The sequence below is a fragment of the Zosterops lateralis genome (genome assembly GCF_965231275.1).
Source record: "Zosterops lateralis genome assembly, chromosome: 1".
Taxonomy (NCBI): domain Eukaryota; kingdom Metazoa; phylum Chordata; class Aves; order Passeriformes; family Zosteropidae; genus Zosterops; species Zosterops lateralis.
In genome coordinates, this window is record NC_139762.1 from 49,894,535 (window position 1) to 49,908,621 (window position 14,087).

At 36.8% G+C, this 14,087-nt stretch overlaps 1 protein-coding gene across 11 annotated transcripts in view; it reads right to left on the reverse strand.

Moving 5' to 3' along the window:
* ARPP21 (cAMP regulated phosphoprotein 21) overlaps positions 1–14,087 on the reverse strand; it is a 286,537-nt gene that overhangs the window by 178,357 nt on the left and 94,093 nt on the right. For 9 of the 11 annotated variants that reach the window (XR_014592032.1, XM_083880833.1, XM_083880832.1 and 6 more), the window contains 8 exons: positions 12,452–12,651; positions 12,008–12,049; positions 11,572–11,607; positions 10,584–10,673; positions 6,420–6,564; positions 5,095–5,173; positions 3,715–3,774; positions 2,662–2,802 (listed from right to left, as the gene is read on the reverse strand). Coding sequence is in view for 10 of the 11 variants with exons in the window: in XM_083880833.1 (XP_083736959.1) it covers positions 2,662–2,802; positions 3,715–3,774; positions 5,095–5,173; positions 6,420–6,564; positions 10,584–10,673; positions 11,572–11,607; positions 12,008–12,049; positions 12,452–12,613 (755 nt within the window). In the remaining variant the exon portion in view is untranslated. The remainder of the gene's footprint in view (positions 1–2,661; positions 2,803–3,714; positions 3,775–5,094; positions 5,174–6,419; positions 6,565–10,583; positions 10,674–11,571; positions 11,608–12,007; positions 12,050–12,451; positions 12,652–14,087) is intronic. The other 2 variants (XM_083880836.1, XM_083880838.1) reach the window with 2 other exon arrangements.

Genomic DNA, 14,087 nt, shown 5'->3' on the forward strand with positions numbered 1-14,087 from the left:
ATGCCATAAAGAGATAATTTACTGCCAAAATGCAAATCTTCAGAACATCTGTCTGTGGGGCCTCTCCATAAAGTCACATAAAGCTATCAAGGTTTAGGCTTACAGCACAACATAACCACACTGAACAGCGTTTCAGACACTCTTCAGATTCTCCAGTATTCTGGATAGTGTCCAAGTAGTAATTAATAGAGTCAACACATTCCCAGTATTTGGCGTTGATTTGAAACTGCACAAAACTGTCTCCTCTGAGAGCAGTGAAATGCAGAACATATGAAATCACATTGGACGCTTTCAGATGTGGAACTTACACAATATTTGCTGAGGATAATAAAATCTCATCAGCCCTTATTCATGCTAGATAATAACAAACTATTTTCTGTCAGAGCCAGGGACATTTTAAAAAAACATGCCATCTCCTCCAGTTATGAAAAGAAACAGACACTTCACAAAAGCTTTATTTTATGGTAATATCAAAATGATGTAAATAACACACTGGAAGAACCACAAGGCAATACGAGCTTCATATAATCCAGTTACCTACCCCCAAATCACTGAAGAGGGAAAAAATCAGCAGCTTGATCCTTGTGTGGTGCTTACAAAATAGCTGTACTTACAGTCAACAGAGGGAAAAACCCCTGTGTTTATTTCTGGAATATCTAGACAAGAATGGTGTCAGCACCAATTTTTAATGGCCTCACCTCCAGTCTGCAAGACCCCAGCTGAGAAGGCTATTTGATCTGTTACATCCCTTCAACATTCTGCCTGCTGAGCTTGCAAAAAGGGCAGTTTATACCTAGCAAATAGCCTTGCTTGCCCACTCCCATCATGCGTGAAGCCACAGCTTCACCAGAGCACTCAGATAAAGCTCTGACTGTTGAAGAAGGCTTCAGTGTCATCTCCAGAAGCACCATGTAAGCATTTCCAACAGTGCTTCCAGTGCTACCCATCTCTGAGATGAAAGCCACACCACACAGCAAGGCATTTACAGATATTAATGTGTTAGTATTATTCTATTTTCAAGTCAACCAGGAGAAGGCAATGCTGTGAGGAAAGATCTGTAGCAGCTGGCGCACTACATCAGTGACACAGATGTGAAGGGAAAAGGAAGGACTATAAAAGAGAGAGGAATGCTTAAAGAGTATTCAAATATGATTGATTGTGTTTTGTTTAAGAGGGGACTCATTTTCAGCTCAAAACTGAGCACCAGATTGCTGCACACCCAGCTTTTTCTTATTCAAAACCAAAGATAGCCCTTACAGGGGGCAGGTATTATCAGACCCTGAGGCTAAGACTTTGCAGCCTGAATGTTTTATCAAGCTACTGTAATTCCCAACTTCTGAAAATCAAACTGTTAGTGCATGCTTTACTCAAACCTTTAAAAACATTAATGCCCAAGTGCTGTTTCACAGATGTCCAAGTACCTCAGGGTCAGGCCAGGAAAAGAATCTAAAATAAATTGCCCATTATCTTAAATTTACTAGCTCATGTGAAAGACTTTTAGGGTTCAGTGAAATAGCAAATACCAATGTGTATTGATCTTGCAAAATTAGATAGTCACAGAATAAGCTGAGTCGGAAGGAACTCATAAGGATCCACTGAGTCCAACTTCCAGCCCTGCACAACACCATTCCCAAGTCCCTCCACCCTTCTACAGGAGAAGCTAATAACATTAAAAAGAATTCTCTGTGCAACTGAATATAAATAATTCACCTAGCTACTGGATATATAAATGAAACAAATGTTTAGATTTCTCCTACTAATTGAATACAGGAAATACGCAATTTTCAAACAGGGCTTTCTTGTTCCAATACCAGATACCAAAACTTCATTACCCAGTTGTAATTACTTCCTCTTCATTATGTAGTTTGTAGGTAGAGAGGGAGAAGAAGGCTATGTTTAATACACGTGGCACTTGGCAGGAAAAGTGATGGTGATTAGGCATGGACACGTTACTGCAGCTCATATCGAGTTTTGGTTAGCTGTATACAGTTTTAGCTTTTACAGCTTTAACCAATTCATGGAGAAGCACAGAACTTATGCCAGCACAGGCTTAACCTGCCAGGAATTTTACAGTGCATTTTCAACCATCAGAAGGAATTTGACTACAGTGTTTCTGTGAAATACAAACAGTGAGATTTGAAGAGAAAATAAAATGGAACCATGATGGGAAGAGAAGAAAAGGGAATGAATGGTGGCAGGTGGTTAAGGGAAACCAAATCCTAAACAATCAGTCTGGGCAGAAAATTACTCTTGAAGCCAGCAGAGCCAGAACAAGGAAAGGGGCAGTCTTCCAAATATGTTTGGGCTATTTAGGATGCAGCTGTATGGTAACAGGTGACTTGCAAAACAACAGCTCACTTCTGTAGCAAAGTGGGGGCACTAAGGAATCAGGAAAAGTAACATTCCAAGACACTGTGCTTTCTTGCAAGAGACTAATTAGGTTTATTTCTCTTCATGTATCTTTATAGCCTTAGATAACCTCATCACGAGAGCCCTGTCCTCCCTTCCCAACCTAGAAAACAATAAACAGCACTCACTGCTGCTATAAAAACAAATAAAAATGTATATACATAAAAAAATTACACCACGTAGTCATGGTACAAACCAGTTCCTGTCTTGAGAAAGGGAACAAGGAAAAAACACAACAGTGCTGTTACTTACATTCTTGTATTGCTGGTCTTGTTGATAATTACAGATTTTCCAGTCTGATCCACATTGTGATCCATTCCAAAATAAGCTGCCACTCTGTGCACTAGCATCCTCTGATACGATGACATCTGAGGGAACTTTTTATAGTGATTACTAGAAACAAAGGGAACACATAGCATTGATAATTACATTTCCCTCTAAGCTATAAACAAATGAAAACATCAATACATTTGACAATTCAGTGGACAGTTATCTCACTGAAAACTTCTCCGTTACACATTTACATATAAATTTTTGCTACAGAAAGGCTGAAAGAAAGAAAAAATAAAATAATTAATTTTAGATTTTCTAATAAGTATATTTCCACGTGCAACACTGGGACAAACAAAGCTCATGCTTCATGGCACCTAGTCAGTATTCTGTGTGTTGGGAAGAACTCATCCCCCAGTCCCCCACACACACTCATGCTCCCTGCACAACCAATCCCACAGATTTGCTGAGACACTGGCAACAGCTTTCTGCCTTTCTCTCAAAGGTCAGATGCAGGGCAATTCTGGAAAGCTCTAGTTGGGCAAATACTCCTTTTTTTCCTCTATTACTGACAAAATGGTTATTTCCTGTCAGCATAATTTTTTCCTCTGCTGCTATTCTGACACTCTACTTTTAAAGCTGCAGGAATATTTTATTACTAAGACCATATAGCAGCAAGAATCCCTCCACCTAAGATCAGTTTTATGTTCCAATGCATTAGAATAACACAGCACGAATGAAAAGCCATGAGATAACGTATTTGATTATCCTCTACACTAAAAGCTTTAATTATATTTTTGCATCTGAATGAGCAGAGCCAGTACAATTACAACACAATGAAAGGCAAAAAGTTTTCATTTACATTTACTTTATTTCAAGCAGTTTTACCATGTGGCAGGAAATAGAAGCCTGCTCTTGCAGTGTGCCAGTAACAGCCCTCAGAAACACTGTGGTCCATATGAGTCTATCCCCCACATAACTCTTACTTCAGCACACACACGCGACTCAATAAACCAAGTGTGGAACTCAACTTACTTGTTGTCACTAATAAAATCAATAATTTCCTGTTCCATTTTCAAGAGTATCATTCTGTCCCTGTCAAAAAGAAATGCAAGGATTTGCACCATCAACTACAAACAGACACTTTTGAGGAAAATATTCATATAACAATGTTCGTAAGGCTACTTTGCAAGCGTTGTCAGTCATCTTGATTAAAAACGAAACATGCTTTTTTTTTTTTACCCTGGATCATCTGCAAAAAACTAACGCCTGCTTTTCTGTACCTTCACTGACATACAGATTCCACTCCTCTATGAGCCTCAACAATGCTCTGAGAGTGCTTCCAGCCACAACAGGCTCCAATCAATGTGCTGCACAGAAAGACTCTCACTTCTGTGGATAGCTTTGGTCTTTTTTCACCCTTTTTTTGATGGAAAATGAGATTTCCACCTAAGCTAGATCTTTCACAAGAAGAGCTGCTACCCACAGAAATTTTCAACATTTTTCCTGAGATGTATCTTCCACAAGGCATTGATTCGCTGCAAGAAAGCTGGACACGTTTAATCTAGTTAAAAAACACAATGGAGAATATCACCTTTGAACTAAGTTTCCCAGGAGGAAATGCCACAGTATTTCTCAGGCAAAATGCTCTGGTTTTCACTGGAAGGTTCCTTTTCCCTCCTCCCCCTTGTCAAAAACATTCAAAGGTTTCCCCAGCATATTTTCACACCTTTCTAAGCTGGACAGAGTCCCATCGTTCCTTAGTTCTTTTGAAAGTTCTCATTTTGCACAGATAAAGCAATTGAAGGGCCTTGCATCATTTGTACAAGGGTTTATGCAAGCTGCTGGGCACCAAATTATTCCCAGTTCTCCTGGGAATAATTGCAGAAATACATGGTACTTATTTTACACATCCAACTGAAATGAACATTGTAAACCACAACATGTAAAAGTGTTACAGATCTTTCCTTGTATGTTTAAAGGAATATCTAATGATGAGATGGGCTTGTAGCCCCAAATGAAAACTATGGGAATACTGACAGCAGAATTTGGCCCTGAGAACAAGATTTTAATTGTGTGCGGCATTGCTAGAAGAAAGCTGCTTTATATTCATATACAAACCTCCAACCGCAATAGTTATAACATATTATTGCAATCACCACATAGTGCCGTGTAAAAGAAGGTAAGGACAAAGACCAGATGTTACTGAAAATGAAATTAAGCAGTGGGTGACTGGATGGGGGAGTAGAAGTTGATGACTTTTTATAGCATTTTTCTCAGTTAACAGCCTACCTCCTTTACGTTTTCCCTCATAACCATCTCCAGAAGAAATAAAACACAGTATACAGTTACGAGAAGTCAAGGACCGCCAACCATAATTTCAGGAATGTCAGCTGTAATGCAGGAAATACCTACCTGGGGTTATTCTTCAATGTGTTAATGAGAAACTCATGCAAATCTATGCCTGTTGAGTCTGTATACTCTTGACTGCAATCTGAAAAATAAAAACAAACAGCCTCCACTCATTTATTTCATTTCAATAGTTCCGATTAACTACGCTATAAATCAAAATCCATTTTACAGCAACAATCTGAAAGAACATGCTCTAAAAGAAAATAGTCATTTGGAGTTCAGCCAAGAAAGATACACATTCTGAAGCATCAGTGGACATTCATTGTTCCTCTGTACAACTCTAATGAGAACACAGCATCAAAACTAAACATTGACAGAAACTGCTGGTGATTTAAAAACACAGAAAATTTCAATACCATTCAAGACCCAGCCAAACTCTTCCTTTAAAACACATTAAAAAAACATTTCAAAATGAGGAAATGTTGAAAGTTTTATTCATCAATGTCTCTTTGCATCACTTAATTAATGCTGTACACTCAGCAAATGAGAAATCATGCCAGTGGGAATTCCATTTGCATTAAAAGACTGAAGTCCAATGACACTTAGGAGTAGGCAGGTAATAGAGATGCGTGACAGAAGCCAGAATTAATTTTTCAGCATTATCTCCTGACTCAAATGTACACACAGATCCTCAAGTTGGCGTGAACTGTGAGAGCTCCATTGAAGCCAAATTACAATTCACACCATCTGCAGATCCACACCCAGGTAGGCAATGATTATTCTTGGGAGATTACAATCCAACTTTATACCATGAATTAATAAAAAGATTTTAAAAAGCAATACCAAATCTAGACAAAGCATCTTTCCTGAAGAAGTCTTGGTCGGTGATAATAGAAGATTGCAATGCAGGTTAAATGTCATGGATGAATTTCCTCACAGTATTTTAAGATAAATTCTCCATGAGAGAGAAGCAATAGTAAAGAGGATTACCTCTACTGCCTACACTGCACAAGTTACATGCCAATATATTTAATCTAGATAAAAGAGTATTAATGTCTTATGCACTATATACAGTTATTATGCCATCACACATATATTTATATAATTATGTGTTTATACAAACACAATTAAGCATTCAAAAGATCAATTTCACATTAAAGAAAACAAATAAAATCTAACAGAAGACCTCAGTTTGGAAGGTTCCTTCACTTTAAAGCCTGATGTTTGTACGAAAAACATTCTTATGCATACACATTTTAGGTTCTGAATTTTCTCAGTGTATGAAAACCCTTCTACTGTGTACATATACTCAAATAAAGAAATACATCCTTGTAAAAATGTACAACCCTTTCTACAATGATAATTATAATAAATATTTTTAAGTTCACCTTTTGATAGCATTCTGATCTTGCTTTTTTCACTGTTTTTATCTTTATTTTTATCCTTCTCTTTTTCTTTCTCGGAGTCATCTTTACTAGATTTATCTTCTTCTTGCAAGCTAGGAAAACTTGAAAGCTGTAGTTGGATTGATTCCTGTTGGGAAAAAAAGACAGATAAATTATGGGCCAGATTCAGTACTCTTCCCATGGCTTCCAACCTGTAGACATTGGCATTAAACTATGTGTAGCTAGAAAGTTGAAGCCAGATACATTTCTTTCCTATTTGAAACATGGCATTTTTTAGCCAGGTGCATGATGATATCTTAGAAGCCAAATTCTAGTGGTAAGTAGGTATTTCTTCTCTAATATTTTGAATATTATAACATTTAGGCTACCTCTATTAAGGGGACTATATTATTCTTCACTTCAGTAGTTTTCCCTTAAGACTTTTCAGAATAATGAAACACATTTCACATGGCTTTTCTTAATTAATTCTATAATTTAATACTACATATATTTAGTGATGATCAGTGGATCGGTATCTGAAAAATAAAACTTTTTTCCTTTCATTAGAAAGTCTGCAGGTTGATAGTGCAGGTAGATGGAATTTTCCAGCTCTAATAGTAGAAGAGTGCCGGTAAATTTTATACTCCATTGTATACAAGAGAGCTCACTAACTTATCAGGTAATTCATATTTCAGGACATATGTAGATGTATCTTTCGCAAAAGGAGGGGAAATGTGCCCCATGATTTTTAAAGGATGTTTTACTAAGTGAACTTCTCTAAGGCCTCACAAATTTTACCCTCAAAAATTCAGCATTTCAGACACTATGAGTCGCTTTGAAACATGCTTGAGCTTAAAAAAGTTAATAAAACCTGAGAATTTAATTTTCTAATTTTCTTTAAAGAACTTGCTTTCCCTGCCTAAGACATTACTTTATACTGGCTTTGTTTTAACAAAACCCAAATTGTTTTCTTTTTAAGTTACCACGGCGTAATTTACATATTTGAAGAAATCCTGATCTGGTTGGACAAAACTGAAGGAAGCATACTTATGTGTTTTATTATTTTAGAGTAAAAAAACCCTATATGCTTAAGTAGTGTAAAAAACACATTTGAAGAAAGCTGAAGAAAATCCCCTGGTAAAGCAATTTCCTTTAATAGAAGAGAGTCCTACATGCTTGATAATTTTTTGACATCATGTTAATAAAAACCTAATTCACCAATACTTGAGAATTTTGGAGTTTCTTGAATGCTAGTAAGTTTCCTTCCTTCACTATTTTTCAAAGAACACTAGCACACCAAAAGATCAATAGAAAATGTTAAAGTAAGGGATGGGTTTTAAGTAACCATTATGAATTCAAAAGATGTTTCCAGTAATTATTACAAATTTTAGGTTTCTGAATTCTTTAAAGAACTACAAATCAGCCATCACAAGACATGTAAGACAAGATCCTAACAAAACAAGGTATCAGCATAAACATGCCACAGTAAGACAGAAATTGGTAACTTCTCAGCTTAGTCATTACTGACTTTTGAGTGAAATTTGAATGTGGCACAAAAGACTTGGGATGAAAAGCATTGTAAAAGAGAAACAAAGACCTGGATCCAATATTTAACCTGACCTACCACCCTTAATCCTTACTTCTGCTAGTGCTGGCTGACAGCCTTACCCAAAATCTAAGCCTACAGAGGGAAAGAGTGGGAATTCCTGGTCATTTGAGGTGAGGATAGATTGAGAATTGTTTCCTAAATTGCTCAGTATTGCTCAGAGAACTAACGCTGTGCCTGCTTTCTTTCACTTCAAACGGCAATTTGAGTTCTCATTCAAACAACAAACTTTGGATCAACCATTGCCAAATGACTCCAAAGGTTAACTTGATTCCCTGCCTTGCCCAGAGCAGAGTGATTGTGCTGCTAGTTTTTCAACAGGAGAAAAATGTAACTGGCCAGGTTGTTCCTAGGATATTAATCCTAAACTTCACAGTGGTTCTTAAAAATGCACTTACAAAAATGACAGACTTTACAGAAAAGCACATATATGAACATACAGTAAATATTGTTTTACATGTAACGTAATACTGATGTATTTGCACTAGAAAAAACACACAAAAGGGCTGTAGAGTCGTGAAAGCAAGCTACTGTATATTTTCTTAGATTTTTATTTATTTTTCTCAATAATAAAATACAATGTTAATAAATACATTGATACAAGTATAGTGAACAACAAAATAGATTTTCAAATTGCAGTAATACACTTCTTGGTCTATAGTATAACATTAAAGGCAACATTTCTTTTAAGTAAGGACATAGTGAACCATTGGATAAGCACTCAAGATCAAGTAATACAGGTAAACAAGTTTTTTCCTTATACAGGAAAATGAAGGCAAGTATTCAAATATAAGTACAAACATCAAGTCTGCAGTACAATCCATACTCAGTAGTTCTGGCAAGGTACCGTACATTCTCTGATAATTAATTCCCTGTGGTTTATAAACCATTAAACTAAAATAAAAAATTAATTTTAAAAATTCCAAACCAAAAATAAGTTACTTCTCCTCTGAAGTAAAAGCAAAACAATTTGGTTGGCACAAAACTTCCTGTGTCCTTCAGCCAGCCCAAGGAGGAGACTGCAGGTCCAGCTTTCCACGGCAAAGTTGAGCCACATTCATTAGTAAAAGGTCAGCAAGAGCAAAAGGGCAATTCCTATCAAATTAATTACACCAAGCCAATTGTTTCCTTAGAAAACATGCTGGGTCAAAGGAGATATTTCATCTCCCATAAATACTTTAAGATGGTCAAAGAAGTCTTTGCTGAGGCTGGTCAGTAAGGTAGGACTGAAGGCTGTGTGAAACAGGAACGCCTCTTCTGCCTGGGGTAAGGATAGGGGTTTTGCCTCAACACCTGCCAGTCTCTCTGTGGTTTAGTACAGGTCCTGTGCATTACATTATAAACTACCAGCAATGCTTAATACAATCTCTTCATACTGTTCTCCTTTTCATTCTCCATTAAACAATAGAAAATACAAACAAAATTGGAACAAAAGCCACGCATTTTGAGTAGTGCAAGTCAAGCGGAAAGCGTCTACCTACAACAGAACAACTGATAAAATAACCTGCCCATCTACTGCATAAGCATCATTGTAGAGCAGCAGAACATTTAAATGTCCTGCTGCTAAACAACTTGGTTTTTGGTCTTTCGATAAAATTAAAAAAATAGAAAAACCTCTCCTTACTTAACAGCTAACAGGAGAGACAGATTTGTTTCATTTCAAGTCAATAGAAACAGTGAGAAAGTACACTTAAATGTCATTTTTTATTTTTGTGCTAAGCTCACAAGAAGTCACTTACTCAAGCTCTCTCGATGGCTGATTTCAGTTGCACATAAATATCTCATAAATTATAGCCCATGTTCATCATATTTTGGGTTTTAGTTAGCTGGGATTTTTTTAAGCCTTGCTCTCACTAGGCAAGCAAAGAGGAGTAATTGAGGCTTAACTTTTGCTTTTTGGAGTACTTTTGAAGTTGGTCTACAAAGACTGCCACCAGTGTCATTGTCTGAGGTGAGGAGTGCAGAGGACAGAACTCTACCAGCTGTTGGGAATACAACACTACCAGTACAGATAAACTCAAATACACGTTTTTTGATATAGTTTAATTTACACCAAGAGTTAAAAAATGAATGCCACTCAGGAGGAGGCATCCTTGGCTCTACCAAGGTATTTTAGAGAGCAGAGGACCTTTGAATTTTATGTGAAGGGGGACACTGATGTGAAGTGAAGTCTTAGAGAAACCACAAATCAAGAGCATATTCATAACTGTATTTGGTGCAGCCTCGAAAGAGATAGCTTTAGAGGAAAGAACATATTGATATTCTTTTTAATTGTTACTATTTTTAAAATTTTAAAATCTGAATTCTTTTGAATTCTTTTCCATTTGCTGAAATTTTCAGGGGGTCTGGAAAAAAAAGCAAACAACACCCTGTGATATAGTATAAAACTAGTATTTCAAATTAAAGTTCACGCCAAACCAGTAACTCCATAAAAACACGTTCATTGTCGGATGTAATTTTTCCCCCAAGAAAGACAATGTAAAATGCCCAACTAATAACACAATCATGCAACTGAAGATGGAGGTCAACCATGCAGCTAACAGCAATGACGGCAAGTGTACCTGGTTGTCATGAAGATTTTCTGCTCCTGGGCGAGGCGATGACTCTTCACACACAGCAAGACTCCGTACGAGTTTTCCCTTAGCTCCTGACTGAATAAGAGAGAGAGAGAACAAAACAGAAAACACTACTACTGACCCCAAGTCACATAAGCTGCCCACATTAGCTGTTCCCAGATAACTACTACCCACCCAGTCCAAAAAAAATGCATTTGCCTTGGACATGGATAAAAAAGGATTCTAAGCAGCAAGACATTTGCCACACAGGGAAGGTGGTAGGTCTCTTTTTGCTTTTATCATTTCACTTTTCCTACAATTCACTTGCTTCCACCAAAAATTGTAACAGCAAAGAACAGATAGTCCAATACTGAAAGCAATTTAACATAAACTCAAGGGTTCCTTTTGTCATTTGGTTTGGGGTCTTTTTTGTTTGTTCTCGGAGTCCCTCCCCTTCTTCTAGTAGTAGTATATCCAAGAAACATGGAGAATAAAATGTGCGTGTATTGTGTATTATAGATCTGCAATTGAGAAATTCAAAAAAGTTTCTTGGGGTTTTATTTGTTTCTAGAAGCTCCTTCCCATACGTGCCCTCGACCGTTCCCCACTTAGGGAGCTAGTCAATCTGTTTTCTTATGTCAAGATTATTCCATTAAAAAAAATTCCAACAGAAACACTAATTACTAAAGCAAAAGGAGCGAGCATTTTCCTTTTCCAGTGGTCCACAGAATGCACCTAACATGCTATCTAACACAAGGACACAGCAAGCCCAGCAGCATAAGATTATGATGGATAAAGGGAAGCCTGACACACTAGTTCCCTGCCTTTGTGTAAAAGGACTATGGGGTGGGGAGGAAGAGAAAACCCTCAACGCAACAAAAAAACTCAGCGAGAAAAGTGAAGAAATAATGCAATTTTGCTTGTAGACAGACATTTTAACTGAAATTCTTCATCCTATTGTGGCATGCAACTCCAAACAGAGATGGATCCTTACCTTGGATCTCTTTTTCTGCTGATTTGCACCTCGTTTCTGGGTATAGCAAAAAAAGAGAAGCAGTTATCACTTCAGTGGACAGTGGACATGATGAGAGCATTACCAATAAACAGACAAAATCACTTCTAACTGATGTTTTAAAATCAGTTGCTGACAGCAATAGCAACTTCCCCAAACCCAGTTTGGAAAGCAGGGAAAACCAAGAATCATCTCTGCTCATTTTCATTCACTTTACAAAGAGGTATAAACAAGAAAAAACACTACACACTGTTCTGTAATTTTGCATATAATAAAAATGTAAAAAAAGGCATACTTAAGTAAATGCTCCCCCTCTCCAAATTCCTCTTAAATTGTAGTCTCCCCCTTTATTTTTTTTTTCGATTGAGCAAAAAGGATTAAAAACCCCTCATCCGATAAAGTCTTCTTATCAAATTACCTTCTTAGGCTTTGCATAACAACTTTTTGTTGGCAGTAACACCTACAAACCAAACCACACATGAAGTAATTATACATTAGTATTACCTGTAAATTCATGAGATCAAGGTAGTTTTCTAAATCCCCAAAGAGGGAAAACAGTCAAATATCTCACCCAGCTTTAAAACAGATGTCTAGAAATTAACTTCTCAGAGAAAGTAATAACACGGACAGCAGCCTAAAGAGCTTGAAAGGTATAACAAATAACAATATTTATTTTATAGTGAAATAAAAAGAACCCAAAATAAATAAAAAAATAAAAAATTTAAAAAGTAAAAAATAAAAACAGTCTCAAAATCATAAGAAAAAAATAGGGGAAGTGTAGGCAATGAAAGAACTCACAGAAATGGCAAAGCAATGGTAATACATTGATATTTAACATGCCCATTCACTATTCCTGTCTTACCTGCAGCTCTGTCTTGGAATCACTGAGCTTCTCCTCTTCTACTTCTGAGCTTTCAGATTTATTAAGAACACAGTTGTCCGGGTTGGCTTCAGAGATGGCAGTGTCCTGCTCTTTTGCAGCTTCCTCTGCTGTCTCCTGGTTCAATTTACCTTGCTCAGACATTCTTCCAGACAGAAATTAAAATAACAAGATTTGGTGACCTGAAAGGTCAAGATACCACGACACAAACACACACACACACACAAAAAAACAAAAAAAAAACATTGGGAGTGAAATTTATTTTTTTAATTCCCAATTTCAGTTCCTTTGATAAACAAACAATAATGTGCAGCTCAGGAGTGGAAAACTATGTATGTCCCAGCTGAAGAGATGTACTGAATCAACAATATTGGGTAACAGCAGAATTGTGTCAGGTTAAGCACGCAGATGTGAACAGCTTTTTGGACAGTAGATTTAAGGTAAGGTGCTGTGACTCCCCAGCCCAGCCCTAAGACTGCCAAGGTTCAGGCAGGGACAGTGAAGAACTCTCTGCCACAAAGCTCAATAGGACCAGGCAAAAAGGACTCATTCTAGGTCTCTGGCATCTCAGTGTTCCCCTCCTCTAATTTTCTTTTTTTCTCTCTCTTTTTTTTTTCTTTTATTTTAATAAAAAATAATAGCCAAACAAATGGAAATGAAAACCAAGCATAAGCAACAACACTGATTTAGTATTCAGCTGTAGGTTTTATCCATAGCAGAAGCCACGGTGCTCACTACCACTATAAATACAAATTTATCTTTTTTTTTTAGGAGGTAATAATTCAAGATAAGCAAGAACTTTAAATTTGGCAATAAAGCTCTCAGGATCAACATTTTCAGGGATCAAACCAACAGCTCCATTATTAAAATCTTAAGCCTCTTCCCAAAACCTATGTCACTCGTCTATGTAGAAAAATTCTTTCTACTAGAAAAACTGTACAGAAAGCCCTTGGCAGGTACTTCTACTGAAGAAATCTCAATTGAACTGCATTTTGTCTCAGCTTACAATGAGGTTGTTGTACAGAAGCTTTAAAGGCTTTTCAGAGTTAAAGCCTATTATTCTTTTCTCTCTCTTTCTCTGCCCCCAGCTCCTCCTGAAGACTCCCCCACTGATCAATTGTCAAAGAAGACTCATGAATAATTTAACTTTTCTTTCCCCATCCATTTAGTTTAAGAAGCATCTTCAAGAAAAACAAAATTTGTATTTGAAATATGAATTTATTTCAAGAAGGGTCTCTTGCAACACATTGTCACCTTACAACAGCAAAACGGGTGCTGTGAAGCAAAATCACACTTTGCCATCTTTCTTTTTACAGTTTGAAATTAAGCGTTCATCAGAACCAGTATAACTTACCTTTTTTTTTTTTTTTAAGTCAAGTTTTAAGTGAAAAAAATCTAAGGCATACTGAATTATAAACACTTACTTCTTCCAGTTTCTGCTTTTTCTTTTCACACTGTAAGCAAATAAAATTTCCCATATAATCTTCCTGTTTGAGAAGGACTGTGAATTTCACTAAAAATCAAGCTATAAGGTTCATAAATTAACTGAATGGTATATGAAACTAACCTGGAACTTGACCTGCCTTACTGTGAGCTAATTTGTGATTCTCATTTCTTC